This window comes from Astyanax mexicanus, chromosome 8 (genome assembly GCF_023375975.1).
Source record: "Astyanax mexicanus isolate ESR-SI-001 chromosome 8, AstMex3_surface, whole genome shotgun sequence".
In the NCBI taxonomy this organism is placed as follows: domain Eukaryota; kingdom Metazoa; phylum Chordata; class Actinopteri; order Characiformes; family Acestrorhamphidae; genus Astyanax; species Astyanax mexicanus.
Window position 1 is genome coordinate 25991036 of NC_064415.1, and position 14711 is coordinate 26005746.

The 14711-nt window shown below is 38.6% G+C and overlaps 1 protein-coding gene across 50 annotated transcripts in view; it reads left to right on the plus strand.

Annotated features, from left to right (window-relative positions):
• The first annotated feature begins 2424 nt into the window (after nucleotides 1–2424).
• Nucleotides 2425–14711, plus strand: part of zanl (zonadhesin, like) — a 42920-nt gene continuing 30633 nt past the window's right edge. For 16 of the 50 annotated variants that reach the window (XM_049482245.1, XM_049482255.1, XM_049482249.1 and 13 more), the window contains exons 1-30: nucleotides 2426–2519; nucleotides 3027–3052; nucleotides 3580–3726; nucleotides 3921–4186; nucleotides 4611–4695; nucleotides 4796–4948; nucleotides 5210–5374; nucleotides 5610–5707; nucleotides 6095–6173; nucleotides 6267–6515; nucleotides 6599–6792; nucleotides 8537–8678; nucleotides 8860–9104; nucleotides 9217–9365; nucleotides 9461–9589; nucleotides 10011–10149; nucleotides 10272–10413; nucleotides 10531–10727; nucleotides 10872–11010; nucleotides 11130–11246; nucleotides 11421–11545; nucleotides 11701–11846; nucleotides 12073–12216; nucleotides 12341–12445; nucleotides 12889–13058; nucleotides 13252–13454; nucleotides 13580–13721; nucleotides 13951–14187; nucleotides 14271–14464; nucleotides 14561–14702. In XM_049482245.1, coding sequence (XP_049338202.1) covers nucleotides 2446–2519; nucleotides 3027–3052; nucleotides 3580–3726; nucleotides 3921–4186; nucleotides 4611–4695; nucleotides 4796–4948; nucleotides 5210–5374; nucleotides 5610–5707; nucleotides 6095–6173; nucleotides 6267–6515; nucleotides 6599–6792; nucleotides 8537–8678; nucleotides 8860–9104; nucleotides 9217–9365; nucleotides 9461–9589; nucleotides 10011–10149; nucleotides 10272–10413; nucleotides 10531–10727; nucleotides 10872–11010; nucleotides 11130–11246; nucleotides 11421–11545; nucleotides 11701–11846; nucleotides 12073–12216; nucleotides 12341–12445; nucleotides 12889–13058; nucleotides 13252–13454; nucleotides 13580–13721; nucleotides 13951–14187; nucleotides 14271–14464; nucleotides 14561–14702 — 4543 coding nt within the window. In that variant the 5' untranslated portion in view covers nucleotides 2426–2445. Of the gene's footprint in view, nucleotides 2520–3026; nucleotides 3053–3579; nucleotides 3727–3920; nucleotides 4187–4610; nucleotides 4696–4795; nucleotides 4949–5209; nucleotides 5375–5609; nucleotides 5708–6094; nucleotides 6174–6266; nucleotides 6516–6598; nucleotides 6793–8536; nucleotides 8679–8859; nucleotides 9105–9216; nucleotides 9366–9460; nucleotides 9590–10010; nucleotides 10150–10271; nucleotides 10414–10530; nucleotides 10728–10871; nucleotides 11011–11129; nucleotides 11247–11420; nucleotides 11546–11700; nucleotides 11847–12072; nucleotides 12217–12340; nucleotides 12446–12888; nucleotides 13059–13251; nucleotides 13455–13579; nucleotides 13722–13950; nucleotides 14188–14270; nucleotides 14465–14560; nucleotides 14703–14711 lie in introns of all 50 variants that reach the window. The other 34 variants (XM_049482257.1, XM_049482256.1, XM_049482253.1 and 31 more) reach the window with 22 other exon arrangements.

Here is a 14711-nt window from a genome sequence, read left to right on the forward strand (position 1 = left end):
TTCATGAAGGTCATATGTCCCTGCATTGTTGAACAGGACACCACAATCATCTTCACCGAGTTGCTTAGCAGTGAAATAGAGGTTCTGATTTCCCTTTTTTAAAGGCCGTTCTCTGAAAATGTTTTCTTGGTTTCTAGACTTCAACCTGACCTCTACTGTTTTATCAACTGCCCATTTCTAATGATTGTGCACAAACCATAGCCCCAACAAATTAATTAATATCTGAGACCTAAGACCTTTAAGTTATCTAAGTGACAATCTCTTGTGGAACCTACGTTTTTGCCCGTTGTTACTTTTTTCTTTTCTATTTTATACAATTGAAAAAATTTTTTTACAGTTATTTTAACTTAATATGTTACATGAATTCTATATTACCTTTCTGAGGTCAGAATCTAGCTTTTATAAAATTCTACATTACAAAGCTAATAGTTTACATTTTACATGGTTATGGTAACTCATTTAAAGTGAGTATGTACTTATAATTGTTATCTGATTTTAGTGCTACTGAAACCCTTAGATTAGAAAAGAATGTTCCTGATTCACCTTATGTAGCTCAGTAAAATGCTGTAGTCTCAGCACTACTCAGTATATGAGAATAAACTATTAACTTGAGTTGCTATAGTAACACATCATAGGAGATGGGTAGTGCCTTATGGCCTTCCATTTTATAGAGATAATAAACATGTTATCAGAGGGTGGTGCACCAGAGACATAGCAGTGATTCCAGTAGAGTACAGTTACTTTACACGATTCACATAGGGTCAGAACAGGGCTGGGTCTGACTGGTTGATCGTATGTTCTATCAGAAGTAATCAGATTGATAAGAAATTAATGTTTGGTGATTACTCAGTTCCCAGTGACCTGAAAGTATCTTCCAAAGAGATGCAAATAGACAGATGACATACAGTGAATTTTATTTACATCATTCTTTTAAAATTCTCAAAAATTTGAATCACGTATCTCATCACTGTCACACCACTGATCCAAGAAATATCTTGTAGGCTTACACACACAGTGACTTATCATCACATTGAGGACTTAAACAAGTGTAGTGAATTAATGAGAGATCTATATCAGTCAGCCATAACACAAAACATACAAACTTAATAAAACTAAACTACTTGTCTAATGTTGTGTAGGTCCTCCTTGTGCCACCTAAACAACGTGACCCATCGAGGCATGGACTCCACGAGACAAGGTTATGAGGTACGAGCTCCATGGATAGCCTTAATGAGTCTTGGGACCCTGGACCTTGTCATCAGTTCATCAGTTGTGTGCTTTTGGCTACTTTTGGTAGGTAGTCAATGCATCCTGGGAACAACAAGCTTTCAACACAACTGACTGTTCACTTGCTGCCCAATATGTTCCACACCATGATGGGTGACAGTGTAACAACAGTAAACAGTAAAATCCTCCTCTTACAAATTGGGACAACCCTTCAAGAACCTGTAGGTGACTTTGACTATGTGGTAGGTGGTTAACTAGTTAAATTTAGTGCATCATCGTCTTCAGAAAGGGGGCAGGTGGTGCAGCCATTAATTATTGTTGTCTGTTCTTAAATTCCTCTGTGATGGGGAATTGAAATGAGCTTTTATTTAATTATATTTTTGCGTTCCAGCCACTGCCATCTGTTGCACTTTGTGCGTTTTTTGGTCGCTTGTTCCTTTATCTTGTCAGTAATTCTCATGGACTTCCATTTGGAGTATGCCTTCTCCCGACCTCTCGAGCTTAACAACAATCGGGACACCCTACCTGTAGATGTTCACAGGGATAACAGAGGGATAGGGCTAAGTGTTAGAGCCATGGGGTGAAATGGGATTTAGGTAGGTTTATATTTAGCCCTAAGAGGTAAACTCTTACCTCAACAAGAAGTATTTGTTTTTTTGAGTGTTAGTGGTGTTTGTGTATGAAAATGTCTTTCTGTGCTTGAACAGAACCAGAACTATAGCCTGGTTTATGTAGTAGTATTGAACATACATTAATAATTTGACTAATTATTTAAATGAAATGATAATTTACTACCTACAAGATAATGCATCTCATCGTTTAATTCAATTAGTTCCAAAATCAGTTTTAGTGAGACAATATTGTCTGATGTGTGTTTAGGAAATTATGCAGAGGTGCTACTAATTTGAAATCACTTACACAACAGTATCTACAACGCTAGACCGAATTGGGTAATTTGTACTGTGTTGTTAAACACACCCTTCTCTAGGTCTCTTCTGTCGGAGGCTCCACCAAGACAAATGACACACACCCTAGTCCTATCACAAACAGTTACTGATTCACTCAATTGGTTTGGCAATAATCCATGCAAAATAATACAGAGAAAATAGGGAAGACACTAAAATGCTCCTCCTCCTTCCCTGAAGCGCAGACCACCCTTTATAAATTCTCGTTGCCACATCAAATCTGTCTCAGTCAAGCTAACTGTTTTAGTTAGCTATGGGTCATCTAAAACTAATATTAATTTTAACATGGATAAGTGGCAGCTGTACTGTAGAAAACACTGACGAAAGGTGAGTTTCCCGAACTGCTTTGTTTGATAAAGGAATTATGATTAATTTATAGTAACTGATATGAATGTTTCAGTTTTCAGTTTACACAATACCTTACATGCTTAATTTAACTTTTAATTTAACATTTTATTAAGATTGCAAAATAAGACCAAGTATTATAATTAAAAGAAAAATGTTAAATATGTAAATATCGTTCCCCAATTGCACTTGAGTATAGAGACTAATAATTAGGGCACATCTGTTATGTGTTCTGTAATATAGAAAGAAATGCAGTGTGGGTGTCCCTTTTTAAATCAATTAAGATTTTGGTAAAATAAAACATTTTGTGGATTATTAATCAAAACTAAGAAAAACAGGAAGCTTCAGTAAATTTTGAGTGCAGTTCCCATTTAAACTGTTTTTTAACTACACACTTTTTTATAAATGTTTTTTATACAACAATACAAAATGTTTTTTTTACCATGTTACCTAAGTTATGTTACGATATTCTACATTTTGTTTCCATAGATCTCATTTAACAGAACGTGACGCTGGTAAGTTTTACTATTTTGTTAAAAATGTTGCCACAATTATAGTACGTTTTGTAATGCCCCATTGCCTCATAATAACCTGTACTTCCAAAGAGATCCTTTCTATGAGAACTTTACCCTTATGTTAGTTATACTTTCAAACCTCTTATCCATCCTCAACATGCTTTTATCACCACACAAATGCTTACATACTCACAATTTCTGTACAACAGCTTGGGACATATTGCCCAGTTGTAAAAGGGTGGAGTACAGTAGGTTGTATAAATCTTATCTCTGTTCTATGTCCATTTAAAATGCATTAACAAAGAATCTTTGGAAATGTCCCAAGAGAAAGAAATAAAGGAAGTATTTGTTTATTCTTTTTATGAGAGTATACAGATAAGGCAGTAATCTTATATAGATAATATTGATTATAGTCATATATTGTGGCAAATAAGAGTGCTAAATTTCAATGTTTCAAAGTTTTGTAGTTCATTAAAAACACCAAAAAAATGACATATCTTAACCCTCACTATCACTCTTTAAAACAGCCGTCATAGCGTTCTGTGACTTCAACAATGATGCACAGCCCTTCTGTAGCTTCAGGCAAGACAGCGCAGATGACAGTGATTGGATTCGCCATAAGGGCCCCACCCCAACACCTGGCACTGGACCCAGTGGAGATTACCCTGATGGAAGTAAGTCCAGTGGTCAGAGGCTTGTGTCATGGAGCTCAAAGCAGAAAGATGTCTTCTATATAAAATCATTAATTTTTTATTGTATTCTAGCACATCAGCAAAGTTTGGAATATCAGCATATCATTTATATCATACATATATATCATCAATATAATATGTTTTGTTAAATCAACCCCTGTTTCTGTCTTCTCCAGCCGGCTATTACATTTACCATGAGGCTGATAACGTAGCTAATGGAAAGAAAGCCCGTTTACTCAGTCCTGTGATTAACACTGCACCAGCTAAGATCTGTGTACAGTTTAACTACTTCATGTATGGTTCCGACACCAGCAACACCTTGACTGTGCTGGTCAAGCGACCTACCACAGAGGAAACACTATGGCAGAAAGTTGGCATCCAAAGTCCGTCATGGCTCGGGGCAGCTATTACTGTGGATAAACCAGCCGGACAGCCTGTTGAAGTGAGTATTCCAGTTGTTTTCAGTTTAAAGATGCTGTGCTTCTCTTCCCTGCTTCAATATTCAGATCTCTATTCTGTATTTTTATATTTATTTCTAATTATGTATAGGAATCATGACACAAAATAATCATGAAACAAAATACAGTTGCCACAAATTTCGATCATTGCCACTCAATATACTGTCCATTGTGGATGGTAATGCCTTTAATTACATATTCCTGACACCGGATGATTAATGATTTTACAATCTCCCACTATGCTGTCATATTTTGAACTTATGCTGTATTGAATGCTTGTGTTATTTATTTTGGTAAAGGTTGATATTCTGTCCTTATATACTGAAAATAAAATAAAAATTACTTTTCTCATAGTGTTCACATTGCATTGTTCCAGTGAACTCATATTTAGTCTGTCCTGTGTCTCAGATTGTGTTTGAAGCAATGCGTGGGTTCAGCCCATCATGTGATTCAGCCCTGGACAACATTGACATTACCGAGGGAGCCTGCCCTGGTATATTATTTATATTAAAGTTTTAATTTCACTTTTTCATTAAATTATCAAAAATAAAAGATTTTGAAACTGATGCAGGTCTTATCTTCTGATTACACAGGCTGTATTAGTGGTTGTGATTTTGATGAGATGGATAACCTCTGCGGCTGGACCACTAGGGTATCCGATTCATCAATAATGGGCTGGGAGTTCTGGAATGGGCCCACTGAAACACCTGGAACAGGTCCTGATGACGATTTCTCCAAACCAGGCTGTAAGTCATGTACTTTTTCATAGCTTTTTTTCTCTCTGTATTAAAAATATTTAAAATAAAAGTTTTTTTTTTTTTTTGACAGATTCATTTAGACAAAGCCAAATGCTTTGTGACTTTTATTACACTCTAACGATTACTAATTTGTAGCTGAAAAAAGCCAAGAACCATTTTGTGGTTTTGTGAAGTATTAGAGGTAAAACAAAATGCAATTTAGTGCATTTTAATTTATTTTTATTTGCCTCTACATTTTTCTGTACACAGTGGGCATGTACTTGTTGCTGGATTCCTTCTCTAGTGTTCCAGGGGCCTCAGCTGAACTGTGGAGTCCATCCACAGCATCTTCATCTTGCCTTCAGCTGAGTTTCCATTATTACATGTTTGGCACTGCATCAGAAATGGAGCTTAATGTGCATGTGGTTGGCAATGGTAAGAACCCCCTCTCAAAATACAATAGTCAAACTAGGTTTTAGTCCAAGTTCTAAGAGCAGGACCTAGTCTACATTTTTTTTTTATTACTTGTGTCTTTAAAGACATTGACAATGACTGTAATACGGTCTAATATTACATAAAAGCAGTACGTGCTTAACAACTTAATGAATCAGAAAAGTAATTAGTAAGTATTCCATAATAGGTTCAAAAATGAATTTTTGACAATCCTCAGGTGGAGCCCTGGGATCTCCTGTTTTCAGTCTTAGAGGAAACCAAGGCAAGGGTTGGAAACCAGCAGACATTCGTCATGTTGGCGCAGGAAATGTTCAAGTATGCAATTTGCTTATTGATTTCTTTTGCTAATGGATTTTGTCCAATGTCTTTTGAATGTTTGAGAGTTTATGGAGGTTGGTTGTGTGTGTGGTATAAAATATCTACATTATGGGGATGATTTGTTCATATGGAACAACAGATCTTATTTTTATTTTCATCTTGTTTGATCGTGCTTTATGCAAGAAATAAGACACAAATAACACAATTGTGCTAACAAGCTAGTTACTAATAATAATATATGATTGTTAGTTGGAAAACTGTCTAACTAATCATTTTTCTTATGAGTGTTTAATGACAACTGAGATTAGAATAAGAGTCTATCAAAAGGAACCAATGTTTTGTTACACATTCAGCCCTGATTCATGATAATATTTTTTGTTTCAGTTTGTGATTGTTGGTGTGTATGGAGAAACAGATGAGACAGACATTGCTATTGACAGTGTCTGTATCACAGCTTGTGAAGGTAAAGCTTTTTTTGTAGAGTTTATTTATAGTATAGACTATTCTTAATACATTTAATAATTTATGTTATTAATGTGTTATCTTTTCATTTTAGCTGTGATGCCAACAACTGTAAAGCCCACAGTACCCTCAACTCCACAGCCATCCACACCTCAGCCTACAACACCAAAACCCATCACACCTAGCCCATCAACACCAAAGCCCTCAACACCTGAACCAACAACTCCTAAACCAACTACACCTGAACCTTCAACTCCAAAGCCCTCAACACCTGAACCTTCAACACCAAAGCCCTCAACACCCCAACCAACAACTCCTAAACCAACAACTACACCACCACCAGGTAAAACCAAGTACATTCTCCTATAAAAAATAAATCAAACCTTGAAAACATCCTCCTACATTCTTCCTTTTCTCCTCAAACAGTGAAGTGTCCTGATAATGCGGAGTACATCGAGTGTGGTCCAGCTTGCATTCCCAGCTGTAAAGAACCCTCCACCAACTGCACTGGCTCTTGTATCAGCGGCTGCTTCTGCAAACCAGGTTTTGTGTTCCGAGGCAAACGCTGTGTTCCCATTGAGCAGTGCGGATGTCTGGATGAGAACAACAACTACTACGAGGTACATGAAGCACCACATTGACAAATATAGATTTACAGTTGTGGTCAAAAGTTTACATACACTTGTAAAAAAACATAATGTTATGGCTGTCTTGAGTTTTCAATAAGTTCTACAACTCTTATTTTTCTGTGATAGAGTGATCGGAACACATACATGTTTGTCACAAAAAACAGTCATAAAATTTGGTTCTTTCATAAATTTATTATGGGTCTGCTGAAAATGTCACCAAATCTGCTGGGTCAAAAATATACATACAGCAACAAAATTTGTCAATTTTGGTGATGTAGCGAGTTGTGTCAATCAAATTAGCTTCATGTCATGGCCTCTTCACTTCTTGTAAGTGATTCTGATTGACTACAGCTGTTGACTTCTCATGAGCCCATTTAAATAGGGCTCATTTGACCCAGTGATTAGACTCAGCTACAAAAGCTACAATGGGAAAGTCAAAGGAACTCAGTGTGGATCTGAAAAAGCGAATTATTGACTTGAACAAGTCAGGGAAGTCACTTGGAGCCATTTCAAAGCAGCTACAGGTCCCAAGAGCAACTGTGCAGACAATTATACGCAAGTATAAAGTGCATGGAACAGTTGTGTCACTGCCACGATCAGGAAGAAAACGCAAGCTATCACATGCTGCCGAGAGGAGATTGGTCAGGATGGTCAAGAGTCAACCAAGAATCACCAAGAAGCAGGTCTGCAAGGATTTGGAAGCTGATGGAACACAGGTGTCAGTCTCCACAGTCAAGCGTGTTTTACATCGCCATGGACTGAGAGGCTGCCGTGCAAGAAAGAAGCCCTTGCTCCAGAAAAGGCACCTTAAGACTCGGCTGAAGTTTGCTGCTGATCACATGGACAAAGATAAAACCTTCTGGAGGAAAGTTCTCTGGTCAGACGAAACAAAAATTGAGCTGTTTGGCCACAACACCCAGCAATATGTTTGGAGGAGAAAAGGTGAGGCCTTTAATCCCAGGAACACCATGCCTACTGTCAAGCATGGTGGTGGTAGTATTATGCTCTGGGGATGTTTTGCTGCCAGTGGAACTGGTTCTTTGCAGAAAGTAAATGGGATAATGAAGAAGGAGGATTACCTCCAAATTCTGCAGGAAAACTTAAAACCATCAGCCCGAAGGTTGGGTCTTGGGCGCAGTTGGGTGTTCCAACAAGACAATGACCCAAAACACACATCAAAAGTGGTAAAGGAATGGCTAAACCAGGCTAGAATTAAGGTTTTAGAATGGCCTTCCCAAAGTCCTGACTTAAACCCCATTGAGAACATGTGGACAGTGCTAAAGAAACGGGTTCATGCAAGAAAACCATCACATTTAGCTGAACTGCACCAATTCTGTCAAGAAGAGTGGTCAAACATTCGACCTGAAGCTTGCCAGGAGCTTGTGGATGGCTACCAAAAGCTAGTTGCCGTGAAAATGGCCAAGGGACATGTAACCAAATACTAATGTTGCTGTATGTATATTTTTGACCCAGCAGATTTGGTGACATTTTCAGCAGACCCATAATAAATTTATGAAAGAACCAAATTTTATGACTGTTTTTTGTGACAAACATGTATGTGTTCCGATCACTCTATCACAGAAAAATAAGAGTTGTAGAACTTATTGAAAACTCAAGACAGCCATAACATTATGTTTTTTTACAAGTGTATGTAAACTTTTGACCACAACTGTACATAAAACACTGAAACTTCACTCTCACTTTCTAAAAACATAATTATATTAATGTTATTTAGCCTGGAGAGATTGTCTTTGGAAATGGCTGCTCTGAGCTGTGTCGCTGTGCTGGCAATTACACCCTGACCTGTGTGGACAATTCCTGTGACCCCACTGAAGAGTGTCGGGAAGTAGGAGGAGTCCATGGCTGCTATCCTAAAGGTACTTTGATTCACTTTCTATGGCTGCATTTATTGGTCTTACATGAATTGCATCCATATTACCCACAACACCATTCTATCTATGGTAGTTTTTTTATAGGATGAATTAAAAATGTTACCAAATCATACTAAGTTAGTAATCGTCAGTCAGTCTTTTTACATTTGTTGTTTTCTGTCTGCAGGCACCTCTACCTGTATTGCCTCGGGTGACCCTCACTACACCACTTTTGACAAGCGCAACTATAACTTTATGGGCAACTGCACCTACTTGATGTCTGAAGCATGCAACAGCACAGATGTGCCCTACTTTGCTGTTTACACTGAAAATGAGAATCGTTACAACGTTCCTACAATCAGCTACGTGAGCGCTGTTCATGTCCACGTTCTGGGAGTGAAAGTGTCCATCCTGAAAGGAGGAATTGTGCAGGTAAAAGCAAATCAACAGAACTAAGATAGAAACTAAAGAAAATGACAGTTGGATTCTGCAGCAATGTTGTGTTTGAGGAAAATCCTGAGTAATGTTCTCTTTCTATTCCCAGCTGAACGGAACCAATGTGAATGTTCCTTTGACTCCTGCTCCTGGAGTAGATGTCTTCAAATCTGGAACATTTTATACAGTGCTCATGAACTTTGGTGTGACTGTTCGCTATGATGGAAATCACTACATGGACATCAAAGTCATCAAAGAGTGAGCATTGTATTCTAAATTACACCTTTACCATAGCCTGTCCTCTGTTAATACATCATGTCTCACTAATGTAATGTCTTGGTGTGTTCATGCAGTTACCAGGACAAGCTGTGTGGTCTGTGTGGAGACTATAATGGAAACTCTATGGATGACTTCCGCACCCCCGCTGGTGATCTGGTTAACAGCGCAACTGACTTTGGCAACAGTTGGAACACAGACCCTGAGTGAGTCATTGGCTTTTTGTTTTATACGCATATTACATGAGTTTATACATAGATAGATGTATAAAAGACTTTTTAAATTTCTATTTAAAAGCCGTTTGACCAGTGGTAGGATGGTCCCCCCTTTAATGTGAGTCTTGGTCCTCCCAAGGTTTCTTCCTCCTCCTGCAGCTCTGAGGGAGTTTTTCCTTGCCTCCGCGCTCACTGGGGGTTCTGTATTCTGTATTTTCTATGTGTAATGTTTTGCCTGATTCTTTGTCCTGTAATCATGTTTCTGTAAAGCTGCTTTGTGCCAACACCTGTTGTAAAAAGCGCTATACAAATAAATTTGATTTGATTTGATTTGATTTAATTCATTTTTCTTCTCTCAAATCTGTCCATTCTTTAGATGAAGACTGACTGCTCATTTTATTTTATCTTCTAGCTGCAACAAGTCTCCAGTGGACCCAAGCCCTGACTGCACAGAAGCTGAAGAAGAGCTTTATGAGAGTCCAGCATACTGTGGTATCATACTGGACAGCAAAGGTCCATTTGCTGTGTGTCATCCTAAAGTCAATCCTAATGTGAGTTAATCAGACTAGGTCATCACACATCAGTGCATATACCTGAACATTTAACTTTAGACCTATAGAAAGATTTACCTATAATGAATGTTCTGATTCCCTTCTAATACCTGTTGTTGCAGAGTTTCTTCAAAAACTGTGTGTTTGATTTGTGTGCGTTGGGCGGACCTGACTCTGCTTTGTGTGAAGCGATTGAAGCCTACGCCAACGAGTGCCAGGACCGAGGTGTCAACATCGGCCCGTGGAGAAACACAACCTTCTGCCGTAAGTTTCAGAGACACCTACATTTTTCTTTTCACTATTAATTTCATCAATAATTACAGGTGTTTAGACAATGATTTAATTAATAAGTTCACTAACTTTGTTCTTTGCCTTTTTTAGCTCTCGAGTGTCCACCCAACAGCCACTACGACCCCTGCGTCCCCCCTTGCCAGCCCTCCTGTACTACTCCCCCACCCAGCCAGTGCACTGGACCCTGCTCTGAGGGGTGTGCATGTGACCCAGGCTACATACTCAGTGCTGGCAAGTGTGTGAAACAGGATACATGTGGCTGCACACACAATGGACAGTATTACAAGGTGAATGTTTATGGATCACTCAGAATATTTTGTATATATATATATATATATATATATATATATATATATATATATGCTTTGTATGTTTCCTTTAATGTTTTTTTTTTGTTGTTTAATGCTCTGCTTTCTCTCTGTTAATTGTAGCCTGGAGAGGAGTTCTACACTAAGGACTGTGATCTGCTGTGCAAGTGCAATCCTCCATTCGTCTCCTGCAGTGCTGCTGAATGCCCTCCTCTACAGCAGTGTGGTGTGCAGGGAGGACAGATAGGATGCTACCCAGTTGGTCAGTACTCTATTATTAATATTACCTTTTTTTTTTTTTTTTTTTTTTTTACAACACCGCAGTTTGTTTTGGTGTACAACTTGATACTATGCATTTAATTGTCTTTTGTCTTTCTTCAGACTACAAAGACTGCATAATTTCTGGTGATCCCCATTACACCACCTTTGATAAAAGATACTACACCTTCATGGGAACCTGCACCTACACAGTGGCTCGCCCTTGCCGAAACAACACTGGTAAGTAGTGTCCAAGATGTCTGTGTGCATGTTTATTTGCTGTAATGCTGTAGTCAGTATTGCACTGCTATATTATTTTAGGTCTTTGCATTAAATGTAAAAATGGGCTGAGGGCTATATGTATATTAAGTATGTAGACTATAATGATAAGTGTTCCTGTTCCTTGTTGTGCAGGCCCTTGGTTCTCTGTGGAGGGGAAGAATGAGGAGAGAGGACTTGCTGGTATATCGTATCTCAGGACATTGTATGTGACTGTGGATAACATTACTGTGACCATGAGGAAGAGCAGAACCATTTTGGTTAGTGTCTTTTTTTATTAATTATGTATTGCAGTGTCCTTGATTTATATGTTACATGATATTTGATCTTTTGCATTTAATTGACTTGCTAATATAAACAACATATCTTCAATTCATTTGTCTCTGTGTCCATCTATCTCTTCTCCTGCTTCCAGGTAAACGGTCTGAGAGTAGGACTACCACACTCGCCCTCCCCTCTGATCTCGATAACCTTAGCTGGACAGTACGTCATTCTTACCACTCCGTTTGGACTGGAGGTGCGCTGGGATGGCAACCACTATGCCAAGATCACTGTGCCCAGGTAACTTCTCACAGATGAGCTTTGCTTAATGGAGCAGGTGCCACATTCTGTTATAAGTTTATCATTTACAGTAATAAGCATTTCTACACTTTTCCATTACATACCCTCAAACACTATAAACATATAAATTAGAAGGTCCAAGGTTTACATGTTAGTTTTCTTTCTTATAACTCTTAAATCATTTTCATGTTGTTTACATATTATATTTACTTTTTTTCTCTTACAGCACCTACTATGAGCAGATGTGTGGCCTCTGTGGTGATTACAATGGAAATCCCAACAATGATTTTACCAAACCAGATGGATCCATATCTGGCAACATAAATGATTTTGGCAACAGCTGGCAGACTGATGAAGATGAAGATGACACGTTAGTCTTTTTGTTTCTTTCCAATGCAATAAGAAATCCATATAAAAAGCGTATGTTAATCATATGGTTTTATTTTTATTTCAGAAGGTGTGTATGATTTGTGTTCCTCACATTGTGTTTTTAGGTGCAAGCCCGTCAAACCTGAACCTCCATGTGACCCAAGCCTTGAGGCTGAAGTCTCTAAACCAGAGAAATGCGGGAAAATCACAGACACCAGTGGGCCTTTCAGGTGAGAGAGTCGAACAATAAAGAAAACATACTAAAAGGTTACCCGATTTTGACAGTAAGCACACAAAAGAACAAAGCATTAATTGTAATTAAACTAGTAGCCCAATGGTCTTAAAGTCTTTAACATTATTCGATTTAGAAATTGAATAAAATATTCTTGTTTGTTCTTATCTATTAATGTTTTCTGAAAAAAATATGTATTGCACCAGTTGTGGATTCATTCCAGTCGCTCCTATGATAAATTTTATAGTATTATGAGATTTTATTTTTTATGTTTTAACTTTTTTTACCTTCTGAGCAGCATCTTGAGCTGCATTGTATGTATAAAAGATGATAAACAAAAAAATACTATTCTTTACTTTTTTTGCCAGTTATCTTTTTAGAATGTGTGTGCTGTATTTGATTTCTCCTTCCCACTTTTTTTCCTCTCACTTCAATAAATAGGGATTGTATAAAGGTTGTGGACCCTACGCCATTCTTCCAGAGCTGTGTGTTTGACATGTGTCGCTATCAGGGACTGATACAAACCCTGTGTGATCAGCTCCAGGCCTACACTGATGCTTGCCTCGGTGCAGGAGCACCAGTTCACCAGTGGAGGGAGCCAGACTTCTGCCGTGAGTCTCACCAACAGTACACTAGCATAAAAAACTATTCAGATACATGCACCTACAATTCCCTTAAAACACTAAAAAGCATTTCATAATAAGTCTTTATATTTATTCCTAATTGTTATAGTATAGAATTTACCTAAGGTAAAATCATACAAAAAGCTTTAGTCCGCTAACAACTTGGTCTGTTTCTCCACAGCTCTGGTTTGTCCTCTGAACAGCCACTACTCCACATGTGTGAGTTCATGTCCAGAAACATGTTTAGGTGTGAGCGGACCCCTCGGCTGTGGAGAGAAGTGTGTTGAAGGCTGTGAGTGTGACCCCGGCTTTGTTCTGAGCAACAACAAGTGTGTACCTCTCAAAGACTGTGGCTGTGTGGACCCTAATGGCTCTTACCACCCTGTGAGTGTCACACAATCACACAAAACACACTTACACACACTCAAATGTTTGGATTATTTAGAAACAGAGATGATTATTCAAAAGATCACAGTTATTTACTCATGTAATGTGTTCATTTGATTTAGATAAATGAGAGCTGGTATCTGGAGGGATGTGGGCAGCAGTGTGTGTGTCTGGGTGGGAGAATCATCCAGTGCTTCAACAGCAGCTGCCTGCCTACCGAGAGCTGCCAACTGCAAGATGGAGAATACATCTGCAAACCCACTGGTATGACTAACTTAGTTAAACTCACTCATTAACATCTTGTTTGTGGGTTATATAGATATGTGAGGTGTAATTATGGTTTAGGTTTTCTAACAAATCTAGATATCCACTTTTATGTTGTTAATGTTAGAATACTGCCTATAGATTTTGTAAGTTTTCTTCAAGCACAGTAGGATTACCAACATTGGCAGTAGCTGTCAACCTTTGACTAATATCAACCTTTTACATACAGATGGACATACGACACCTGGACCCTCAACACCAAAGCCCTCAACACCTGGACCTTCAACACCAAAGCCCTCAACACCTGGACCTTCAACACCAAAGCCCTCAACACCTGGACCTTCAACACCAAAGCCCTCAACACCTGAACCTTCAACACCAAAGCCCTCAACACCTGGACCTTCAACACCAAAGCCCTCAACACCCCAACCAACAACTCCTAAACCAACAACTACACCACCACCAGGTAAAACCAATTACATTCTCCTATTAAAAATAAATCAACCAGTGAAAACATCCTCCTACATTCTTTCTTTTCTCCTCAAACAGTGAAGTGTCCTGATAATGCGGAGTACATCGAGTGTGGTCCAGCTTGCATTCCCAGCTGTAAAGAACCCTCCACCAACTGCACTGGCTCTTGTATCAGCGGCTGCTTCTGCAAACCAGGTTTTGTGTTCCGAGGCAAACGCTGTGTTCCCATTGAGCAGTGCGGATGTCTGGATGAGAACAACAACTACTACGAGGTACATGAAGCACCCCATTGACAAATATAGATTTACATAAAACACTGAAACTTCACTCTCACTTTCTAAAAACATAATTATATTAATGTTATTTAGCCTGGAGAGATTGTCTTTGGAAATGGCTGCTCTGAGCTGTGTCGCTGTGCTGGCAATTACACCCTGACCTGTGTGGACAATTCCTGTGACCCCACTGAAGAGTGTCGGGAAGTGGGAGGAGTCCATGGCTGCTATCCTAAAGGTACTTTGA